At 41.8% G+C, this 11,929-nt stretch overlaps 1 protein-coding gene across 1 annotated transcript; it reads right to left on the minus strand.

The window, feature by feature from the left end:
• Nucleotides 1-1,493: 1,493 nt before the first annotated feature.
• Nucleotides 1,494-9,223, minus strand: LOC115920273 (NFX1-type zinc finger-containing protein 1-like). The gene is made up of 4 exons (XM_030975708.1): nucleotides 8,739-9,223; nucleotides 3,628-8,346; nucleotides 3,245-3,353; nucleotides 1,494-2,363 (listed from the first exon to the last, which is right to left on the minus strand). Exons 1-4 carry the CDS (start codon nucleotides 9,221-9,223, stop codon nucleotides 1,494-1,496), a joined length of 6,183 nt encoding a protein of 2,060 aa, XP_030831568.1.
• Nucleotides 9,224-11,929: the final 2,706 nt, after the last annotated feature.

The following is an 11,929-nucleotide window of genomic DNA, read 5'->3' on the forward strand; positions in this document are numbered from 1 at the left end:
CTGCATGAAGCAATGATCTACACGAAATAACCTTCATGTACATCTACTTTTCTATTTACATCTTGGGGGTATGATAGGAAAATCGTAAATTTTAACAATGCTTCATTTTCTGAGTAGGATGGTGGGTCACGTAATACCAAGCAAGAAACAAAATGCATATGTTAATTCTCCTAATTTACCTTTCACTACACAGTTAAGAGTGCATACTGTTCAACCATATCAACATTGCATATTAAACACATGCAACAACATTTTCACATGTGTGCCAACTTAAAGCGATACTGAACTGATGAACTTTCTGTCTTTTAGTATACTGTTAATTGCACAGCACCATCTCACGGTCAACTTGCCAACACTGTATAACCAAATAACTAATTTCCACTTCACAGACAGAGGACTCGATGCGAAAGCCAACAGCGCTGCCAGGAAAGCAGCGAGTTACGAGACCATACTGCTACAGTTGACCTGATTTGGCGCTAAAAGGGATTTTGCGGTTGGGCTTGTAGTACAGTTTGGCTTTAAAACAACTTTGAATCGTTTGGATACGATCAATATCATTATTTTAAAAGTTCCACATTTTTTTCCAATTGTGATACTCGACTCCTGCTTGATGTAAACAAATGTACACCTAAGTGCATGTATATTGAAGATCAAGACAGTGAAGATCTATTTACAACATATTGAGACGAATTATATTCTTATAAAGACAAATATTTGTCTGTGTTCTTCTATATTTCTACAATACTACTTAAGTATTTTACAGGGAAAAGGCGCGGTAAATCATATCTTTATGCGCCGGTAAATATAACAATTGTCTGATAGCATGGACAGCAGAAGAATATCATTGTTTGATAAAGTCGAGTGATGTTTCAGTATTCTGCGGGCAGCGAAGCAAAGGGATATAGAGCAAATGATCCGATTGCGATAAAAATAGAAAATGTAAAGAATATTTACATACGTTACGAAGCGATTATTCATACCTCATAAAACACATGGAAAAATGCTGGTTCACATGTACCTTGACGCAGTCTCTTGAATTAGTATTTCTCTGCTCAGGCCAATTGTATGCTCATGCAGAGCCTAGCCAGTGCTCATTTGGTCAATACCAATTGTGCTTAAAATGCTTTCTCTTTTTGCTGTGGACATTGTAGTCTCGCATATCTTTCAAAAGCCCTTCAAATAAAAAAGGAAAATTAATTTCGATAACGGATATTTAAACCAATACATTTTTAACAGATCAAAAAAACTTCGGCAAATCAGTGTATTACGAATTCGTTATCAATTTATTCCCCACGCGTTGTTCATCTCAAAGAACAAAATAATAGCTTGGATCGATTACAATCTTTTAATACAGCATTATGATTTATCTGGATAAACATCGATAATGCGAAGGTCAGTGGAATTCATAAACCGTGTTTGATATTGATTGTATACATCTTCATGCAAAATCACGGTCTAGCAATATCTTATGTAAGAAGATTATGATCGCATATTCAGGTATAAAACCCGCGATAGTTTCTTTGGTAGCCTCTCTTGCGACCGCCCCTTCCACCTCGACCTCTTCTCCCACGTCCTCGTCCCCTATCCCGCTGGCCTTGTTGACCACCATCGCCTCGATGACTGGGCACATTCTGTATATGGACTCTCTCCTGCTCTGCCAAGACGCAGTCCTCGCACACGCCCTTCTTTGGCTGATGGTTCGAAATGGGATGTCCTTTGGTACAAGTAAGCCACATGGTTGCGTCGAAGGAAAGACGCGGAGTGCGTTTGAAAGTCGGTAGGCCACTGTCAGTATGGCTGATTCCATTAGCAGTGCGAATTCCATTGAGGAGGTCATGTGCTAATGTCATATTCATATCCCGGCCTAGGATATTGAGAAGTTTGGGTACTTCGGTCGGTTCTGTTGCTCCGCCCCTCAGTACTTCGGCTAAGTCACACATGATCGTCACTCGATTCATCTCATTCCAGAGGTCGTTCGCGTGCTGATCTACGAGTACATTTGGCAATGACTTGCTATGCCTGTGCAGTTCCTCTGTTGATGCCTGGAGTAATTCATGAAGCTTGTCCAAAAATGGCCGGTTCACCGATGACTTTCTACTCTCTACCAAATCTCTACCAAATCGCGATGATAGCGAGTATCTACTCAACGCTAATGGTGATTTGGGTAACAAAAGCCGAATGGTTTCTTTCGCCGACATGACGGCTGAGCTGACTTTAAGGAGGAGGTGTTTGTCTTCATTGCTATTGCGAGCATCCTGTAGCTTTTCCATGATTCGCGGCTTAATCGCTGAAGATTCTCTCAGGAGATTACTGTAGCGACGACTTAACTGAATGGGTTTTTCGCATCTTGGACAGGTTTTTACCTTGAAAATGATACAAAATAAAAACCGATAGAAATTTCACGGTGGCAAAGTTATCAATTCAGACCAAAGTAACTGCCAAAGTGCATCCAAAATTTTAGGAGTTAAAAGAGTTAAAAGAACGAATTGTGTTTATTAAATGAGCTATATACTTTTAACACATTCACACATACGGGTACTTCTTGATTTAGCATATGGCGCCGTTTAGTCTCATTTCACAACGCCCCCTATCGTCAGAGTCAGCAGCCTAACATGTTAGCCTATGGAATGTTACCCCAAAAAATCGTTTAAAAAAAATCATTTTTTGTTTAAACGACAAGCACATCCACCCGACGTACGTTATCACTAGCTCTTTCATTGGAACCCTCATGTCCCATTGATTTTTGAAAGTTCACCCACCGTAATTTGATCAAAATAGGTTGCAAGCTCGTCATTGCCTATAATACACATGTGAAACAAGTCGAACTTTGAACTCAGTTTGCCAAGCGATTTTAAGATTATAGGTCAAGCACACGAAGGATAAGAAGCATGAATTATCATAGATCACTTCTGCTTGGTTCATTTAGTCCATTTCATCCAACCCCCCACCGTAATTTTTCCATTTATTAAAAACAAACATTTTGCCGAGGTAAGCAAAAACATGAATATTCATGAACGGTCAGACAATACAGCCTTTTAGTGCGTAACGTATAGTGAATGGGAATGGGCGATGATCCGTCCAGGAGGTAGAGGTCAGTGGTTTGTGCTGACAATGTTCCAGCGAGCGAAAATGAGACAACCGGAGCCATATGGAAGGATTATATGATATGTATTTACGATTAAGCGTACTAAAAGTCTCGTGACAACAATTTATAATTAATGACAATTTAAAAATGTAATATTACCGATAATTTGGTAAATGTTTCTGCACCGTCAGATTTTGTGCTGAGTCCAAGATACTTGTCAAGCCCTTCCACCTCAAAGTAATGTCCACAATCTTCTAGTTGAATGTACCTACACACGTAGCAAAAGACATTTTGAAATTGTTATCGAAGTAAAAGGATATTTTATTCCATTGAGATTCAACTGTTTTTGTTATACAAAGGCATGTAATGGTAATGATGAAATAAAAGCAGGCCAATTACTAAGGGTAACTTCTATATTGTATAATGTAGTTTCTATCGAATTGTGGCAAATAGATTATCCAAAGTCATTTCTTTTCATATGTATTGTAGGCGTCTTCCCTGATTTATCTTCTGATAGGCTGGTTCCATAAAATTCAGCTTACCTTGCCGTCTGGATATCTTCGGTCCCAAAGAAACGTTGCTCCAAATCTTCTTTGTCGCAGATGCGACATTTATTGGGGCAGATCTCACCACACAGACCGATGCAAGGGTGACCGCATTTCCGTTTCTTTGAACAGGGCTTGTTGCATGGGGGTCTGTCACAAGGTTCGCAACACAACGTCTTGCACTCGTGATGCTCACATTTCCAGTTACAACGTTTCGTACAAACATCACATGGCTCACTGCACGGATGCTTGCACTGCGAGTGACGACAACGCCGCAAACATTTCATTTTACAGGAAAGACATGGTGCACCGCAATTGAGGGCGCATTCGTGTCCGCACGCCAGCTTTTTCTTACATGTCTCAATGCAGGGGTGGTGATAACGACCTTGTGAGCACTTTCCACAGGTCCCTTTCCACTTGTGCCCACATATCAAGATCTCCTCGCAGGCGATGTAGCATGCGTCGCTTTCATCGCAGCATTGAACGGTTACCTCATGACCACATGGCCAGTCATCTCTGGTGATCATCTCTGTGCAGTTCTCAGTGCAATCCACCCCACACCTTTCCTTGCAAATGTGGCCGCATGGAAGCTCCTTATTGCATCTTGCTTTGCATACTACTGTTTCTACTTCGGTCGAACAAATCATCTTCAATATGTGACCACAAGGCAAGATTTTCTTTACTACTTCGGAACATTTACTGTTATGACAGCACTTCTCGATGATTTCGTGTCCACATGAGCGACTTTTTCGGGTAATCGTGTTGCACCGAACATTGTCAATACTTGCGGAACAGAGAAGGGTATGCGTGTGTCCACATGGCAATGTTTTCTCAACATTTTCCTTACATCTGATGTCCTCTGGATCTTTATGGCAAGCTGCTTGGCAGGTATGGTTACATTCAAGAACTTTCAAGACTATCTCATCACATCGACCACTTCCATTACACTTCTCTGTCTTACTGTGGCCACACTGTAGTTCCTTTTCGGCAAGGACTTTGCACTTCTTTTCAAGTCCCTCAGTTGGCATGTGGCATGGGAGAAGATGGACGTGTAAGCAACTTAAAGTTGTGTCAACCTTTTCCTCGCATGTGATGGACCAAATTTCGGTCTTACACTCCGTTTTACAGACATGAAGGCAGGGCAGAAGCTTCTCAACAATGACTAAACAAGAGGTCGAGCAAAGATCTGAGCAGAACATTGGACATTTGTGGTTTCTCTCACAGATAACCTTGGAGCACGGAGCTTTGCACTTGTAGACGAGGTGCTTTAGATCCGTTGGGTGACACTTTAATCGACAAACGTGTCCACAATCAAGCCTGGTATCACAGTCTCTACTACATCCTCCTCGTGGTACCTTCTTGAAGTCATCGGCAGTTTTGACCGCTGTCCTCTCCTCTGGATGATTGGTGCATTGCAGCGTAAGGGAATCTCCGATAGATCCCATTGCTTCTAGATCTTTCACTATTCCCTTCCATAGCTCACTTTTTTCTGCAAAGAGGGTGAAGTTTCCAACGCAGTAGAGCCCTTTCTTTGCTCTTGACAAGGAGACACAGACTCGGTTTGAAATCCCCAAGAATCCAATGCGCCCATGATTGTTGCTCCTCACAAAGGACAAGAGAATGATTTCATTCTCTTCTCCCTGGTAGTTGTCTATTGAGGTAACTTTGACTCCCTCAAACTTGCTACGATCCATCATGTGCTTGATTTTCAGTAGCTGACCTGTATAAGCTGTGAGGATTGTAATCTTATCAGGTTCATACCCCTGCTGCAGGAAGTAGTAACACAACGCTACTACGAGTCCGGCCTCATGGAGATTGTAGTGACTCTGTGTATCGTCCATTTCATCTTCTGGTTCTGCGTGATCCAGAAAGAAGATATCCTTTTGAACTGCTTTCACACTTTCGTATCGCTTCACCGTGTCATGATCATGAAGGTTGTCGTAGAAGTGCCTTCTCATCAAACCCGAAAGCTCGATACGCATCCGATGTTGCAACTCAAGCTGTGAGTAAGGAAATCCATTGTTGATAAGTCTTTCAAACAATGAAACGTCCAGATGATACTTCTTGGCCAGGAGGTACACGTTCGGTTTCGGACGAAGTTGTTGATGATCTCCAATGAGAATGAGCTGTTGACATGATGCATTTAATGCCGTGATAATGTGTGCCTCCAGTACCTCAGCTGCTTCCTCTACTACTACAATCTTTGGCCGGACTCTCTGCAAAACCTGCTGGTGATTAGCTGCTCCAGTTGTAGTCATACCGATTATAGTTGCCTGTCGAAGGACGTGGTATTTCTCAACGCCTTTTGCCTCATCTAGCTGACCACAAAGTTGCTTGAATTTGAGGTCATATGCTTGCAGTTTCCCTTTCAACTGATGTAGGTAGTTTTGCAACCAAATATGGTAGAGTGCCCATCGATCATTTGGACGCATACTCCAGACATCCACAATCGATTGAAGAGCACGTGGATCGATGACATCTTTTCCAGACATCTTCCTTTGGATGAACCTTCGCAAGATACTGTGCTCTGGTTTGTTCAGAACATTTAAGTCAAGGCCTAGGAAAGGATAGTCTTCGTCTTCCTCTTCATCAGAATCTTCCTCACCATATTCGTCATCAATCATTCTTTCAGACTCGATGGCACTTCGTTCATATTCTACCCCGACTGTTGCTTCAATTTCCACAGGAACATGCTTTGTGCTTTCTTCCTTCTCATCTTCTTGCAGGTTATCTCTCTGTTCAAGCGTATCCCGTTTATCTTGCTGGTTCCAATCCCTGTCATTATGATGCTCACAGAGAAGCCACTCTACAAGCCAGGAGTTTGACTGTTTCAGATGGGAAAGACGCAGGAGGCTGTTGTAATGCTGCCATGACATAAAAGGGCCTAGTTCATACTCGTTGATGATCCCTTTTCTTGCACCCTCTATCCTGGCTTGCGTTCTCTCTACACGCCTCCTGGTAGCGTCAACTTCTTTCTTGACATGACGAACCCTTCGCTGAACGTACTCTTCATCGTGTATTCCCCTCCGACCGACCATCCGATTAAGGTTGAAGGACTGCAACTGCTCACTCTTGCTACGGCTTCCAACTCGAACGATGCCAGTGCGATGGAATGTTAAGATACCCTCTAGAAACTGATCCAGTGCATGATTAGTGTAGCACACGAGTAAGATTGGGCTAGGGTTTTCTTCACTTGACCAGACTTCTCTGTTGAGGAGAAGAGTCTCTACGATCTTTAGACCTATGTACGTCTTGCCGGTACCTGGTGGACCCTGTATGACAGAAAGTTCTTTGGTGAGAGCTGTCTTGGCAGCTTCATATTGTGATTGGTCGAGCTGTACATCGTCAATATCGGGCCAAGCACCATCGTCAAGCACGTCGATTATTGGAGAGCATCGTCGGTTGCCTTTCAGCAGAGGTGAGATATCGATGCTACATGGATCGATGAACATTTCATCGTCTTCAGTTACCATCCGATCTTGGAGATACCTGGGTGGCTTAACATCATGAATCATGCTCAGGGTGTATTGGGAAAACGGCAAGCATGGACCAGACATTCGCTGGAGCCCCAGGAGAACTGGGCGATAAGCTTCAAAGAAGACAGATGACTCTGCAATCACAAAACTTTTATTCATTAGACATGATGTATCTTCATCTTCTCTGTCGATCAATGCTATGGCTACCATCCCCTTCGCTAGATCTTCTACGTCCCGTTTGGCCACTGTAGCAAATATGTAGGACTTAAAATCATCCGTTGATAAAATGAGCAATGATCCGTACATGAGTCGTTTTGTCGATTGCCATCGGACACGAGGTAACTTCTTGAAAGACATGTAATGTGAAATTCCGGAGAAATCACGGACAGATTTTTCGTAGTGAGCTTCCTCGTAGATTTGCACATCCTGAAGTTTGGCCCGTCTGTCAGGGTTCGCCTTCTTAAAAGTAAGGTACTCTGATATACCATTGCGAAGAGGATAGATAAAGTCTTCCTTCAGAAGTCTGAACTGAACATCCAGGTAGTGATCTTCATCGGCATATACACCTCTCGTCAGATGAGGACGGAGAAACGGCTGATATCCGGGTTGCAATTCCTTGACAGTGGGAAGAATGTTTTGCTGGCGGAAGTCGTCAGGGGGTGGGTTCTTAGAAATGCGATCCACCTGTCTCTTTTTTTCCCTTTCTTTTTCAATGTCCTCAATATGACTATTCAACGACTTTATTGACTCCATGATGTCATCACGTTTGTCGTCTTCATCCATGTCTGCTACAGCATCGGAGATGAGAGTGACTGCAACTTTAAGATCTGAAGCACGGCTTGGCAAACTTTGCATGGCTGAGTGGAAGACAGTGATGACATTCTTCAAAAGGTTTAACCGCCTTGCGTCGATGTTCTCTGTTGGACGCCTGAGATTGGTCAAAAACGTGAGTAAATGCTGACGACAGAGTTTGGAGTCGAGGGCCATTGTCAGGAGCATGATCACTGTTTGTTCTGCACCTAGAGCTCCGCAAATAAATGCTAGAGCCTCCCAAAGGAGATGCTGTTGTACCTCATTCATCAAGTCTTCATTGAGACCGACTTGAAGGTTTCCTTTCAGGGACCCAAGTTCTGTAGCGGCCTCGGAAGGGTCTTTTTCAAGTATTTCCCTGAGAAGTCTGGAACTAAGCGGTCTGAAGTTACCTTGGTCCGTCGGGTATCTTCGTTGGGTCTGTCCATATCTGAAATGGTAGAAATTAAATGATGTAAAGCTATACATATTGATATATTATATTCATGTCATGAAAAGCTTTCATTCACTTTTACCTCATCCTTTTCATACATTTCAAGATTGATACAAGCTGCAATTTACTCTTTTTTCTTTTAAATCACCGTTATAAAAATGTGTCAACACGCTGAAAAAAGTAGTGTATAAAACATTTACAGGGCTAATTGTGTACAATTTCTACCAAACTGACTAGTTTCTGCTTCATTACAAGTAGGCGTCGTCATTAAACAAAATGTATTGACCTATTTAGCTGTTAAAGACATATTTATTGCAACACATTATCATGTGTAATAGAATGTTGGTCCATATCGGCCTATGGAAACAAACATGCAAAGCGGTCTATACCTAGTATTTTCCTGTGTCCGATAGCCCTCTCTCCTAGATCCAGCTACGTTTTGATCCATGTGGCCCCCTCTTTGACCACGGCCTCTAGGCCGATCGCCTCGCTGTCCGGCTTGTTGCCTGTCGTTGTAGCGCTGGCGAAATGGGCCTCCTCTGTTACCGCCTCTTTGGCCTCCAACTTCCCTTCCAGCTCCCCTCTCTGCATCATGTCCCCTTCCTCTCGCTCCTTCTATGTCCCTTCCTCCTCTTCGGAAGTTATCTCCCCTGAATCTGTCAGCCATCGTGGCGTCTCCTCTATCACGACTTCCTTCCCTCCTGTTCTCTCTTCTCCACATGGCGTTATCTCCACCCAGTGCACCTCCTCTGCCTTGTCCTCTGGTACCACCCCTTCGAAACTGTCTTCGTCTACCCCTCCCATGGTCATCTCTCGAGTTTGGACGATACGCAAAACGTCCTCCGTTTTCATCATTATCATCATCACTCCACATCTCTGTCAACTGCCAGATATCTAGAGTATACAGACAAAACATATAAATAAGTTCTATAAGAATATATGAATTAGGTTATGAACATATTCGAATTTTTTTCAATTAAATTTTCTGTGGCTTATAGTGGAACCTGTCTTTAAAATCCACCAAAGGGAGACAATAAAGTTGTGTTTACAGACAGGTGGTCTTCATGTACAGGTTCCTTGAGTACATGTTTCAATGTACGACAATGTACGGTATGGAATGTGCTTCCAGCTTATGTAATTGATAGCCCATCTGTAAACTCATTCAAATCCAACCTAGAACTAGATTTGTAATACTTGTTTGGAACAAGTATAGGTGGGCTGATCCAACAAAAAATTTAGACAAAATGAAGGGTACATTTGAGATAGCTTTTTGTCTCAGCTACAACATACTCGAAGTTCAGCGTAAATGAAGCTAAAACGACATAGATATTGCTCGCGAAAGACGGGAATGTAGAATCAAGTTTTGAGAAAAAGTCATGTCCCATAGAGAATACACTCAAAATGTGAAAAATTGACATGCCTCCTTTAATCGCAAAAAATACGCCATGATGCCTTTGTCAAAATGAAAAATCGTGACGACTAGATTTGTAGAGAATTGTCTCAGCTAGAACATATCAAAATTTTGAAGAAAATTGATCAATTTTTTACAAAGATACAATCAATTTTCCAAAAATATGCTGACGTCATAATATGCAAATTGAAATTTTGAGTTCGGAGGCCATTATGATGACGTCATGAGTTAATTGAGGGTCAATTGAGACATGAAATCATATCTCCGATTCATACATAATCAAAATATGAAAAAAAATTGGGGTCACCTTGCATCCTAAAGAGCTACAATGGATTTTGCATAGGCATGTTTTTGCCCATATATGCTATGTATTACAAGAGCTCGCGCACACGGAAATTTATGTTTAACGGTCGATCATTCCGTCATTAATAGTCATAAAGAGATAAACATGCTATCAATTTGTTTGTAAAAATATGTGGAATATTATGAAAGAAAAAAAATGGCGATTCTATGTTGTGCAATAGTTTTACGCGCGAAAAAGCGCACGCATGCGCGATTTTTTATAAAATGCTTAGAATGGCCTAAAACGTATGCAAAATGATTTTGAGACGATTTTGAGCATTTCAAAATTTTACGCGCGCATTGACGCGCGGACGTACGCGCACGCGCGCGTTATATGACCTGCAATTGACCGGACGGATATTGACCTTGATCATGATAAATATGAATGAGAAATACCTTTTGGTTATGAAGATAATGATCATGAGTTGATTTTCGTAAAATTTTACAATATGGCGCCTAGATGACGTCATCAGTCAAGGTCAAGGTTGAAAAAATTTCTGTGCCTTGCACATATGCCTATATATAAATGTGCTAAATTTCAAGGCATTTGATTGAGCCATTTTTAAGTTATCTTGTCAACAAAAAAGTGGTTAGAAATAAGAAAAATATTTAATAATAAATAAAGGCAATTCTAACGAAATTATAAGGTGGTCTGTACGTTATACAGCCCACCTGAAAAGCATGGAGAGCTTAATATGACATGTACAACCCTAAAGAAACGTTTCCTTGCTATTGCATTGTCCGAAGCTCCGACATAGGCGCAATCCCCAGTACATACATACATTAATCGTGCTGCAGAGGGGCATAAAAGTAATTATACTTGAATCCCAACATCAAGGTCAAATGAGAAACCATTTTCAAGGGAAACACAAAATGTCGTCTTTGTAGGCAGGCGGTCGCTAAACTAGGTTTGACTGTATTTCTATTCAAACATGCATACTCATGCCCATAAATGTGACATTGGCATTACATTTTGTTTGTGGCAATATAGTACATAGGTCTACGTAGGACTTTTTTAAATATTTTGTTTCATTTGAAGCTTGCATGCTGAACGCATTAAATGGAAAACAAATAAGAAAGGAAGCAAGTGACTGGCAAAGTAATATTGAGAAAGAAGGAGAGCGCTAGTATTTTAATTACTATAATCGCCATACTTGTCGATATGATTTGATTTCATTTCATTTCATTCATTTATCTAAGCACGGCAAAAGGCCAGGGAGTGGGTGCCATATAGAATTCCCTCCACGTATTTCCTGCGAGTCGTAAACTGCGACTAAAAGGGACTGCATTGGGAAGCAGCGATGTAATGAGAGTTCGGGCGGATGATCATATCAGGGACAACGGCGTCTCTCAGAACTGGGGTTCACATGGAGACATTCATGGTCACTACACTGCGGTGAGGAAGTCAACGGGAAACCACCTTCACCATTCTTCCCAAGGTACACTATGGAAAGAAACAATTTAAAGTCAAAGATGAACGGCGTGGAGGAAACCTCTGGATTTAGAAGTGCCTCTCTCGGTAGGTTTTACCATGTGCGACAGGTGGGACCTGATCGTCATTCGAATCTGTCCGCAACCGTAAAATCATGCGCATCGGCACCTGGAATGTAAGTACTCTCTACCAGAAGGGGAAATTGGACAACGTCGTGCAAAAAATGAACAGGATGAGAATAAATATTTTAGGAATTAGTGAAACAAGATGGCTTGGCAGTGGAGAATTCACAGTTAAAAAACATAAGATGATCTATTCAGGAGGAGTAAGACATGAAAGAGGTGTAGGGGGGCTTCTGGATCCATTAACGGCTAACTGTGTTCTGGGCTTTTGGG

The sequence above is a fragment of the Strongylocentrotus purpuratus genome, unplaced genomic scaffold, assembly GCF_000002235.5.
Source record: "Strongylocentrotus purpuratus isolate Spur 01 unplaced genomic scaffold, Spur_5.0 spur5_scaffold_8, whole genome shotgun sequence".
Taxonomy (NCBI): Eukaryota; Metazoa; Echinodermata; class Echinoidea; order Camarodonta; family Strongylocentrotidae; genus Strongylocentrotus; species Strongylocentrotus purpuratus.

Bases quoted from the DNA above. Each gene is read 5' to 3' on its own strand.
- LOC115920273 (XM_030975708.1), bottom strand. From the start codon at position 9,223: ATGTGGAGTGATGATGATAATGATGAAAACGGAGGACGTTTTGCGTAT. The intron at 8,347-8,738 runs GTATAGACCGCT...CTACCATTTCAG, and splicing joins CGGACACAGGAAAATACTAG to ATATGGACAGACCCAACGAA. The intron at 3,354-3,627 runs GTAAGCTGAATT...CTACGTGTGTAG, and splicing joins GAAGATATCCAGACGGCAAG to GTACATTCAACTAGAAGATT.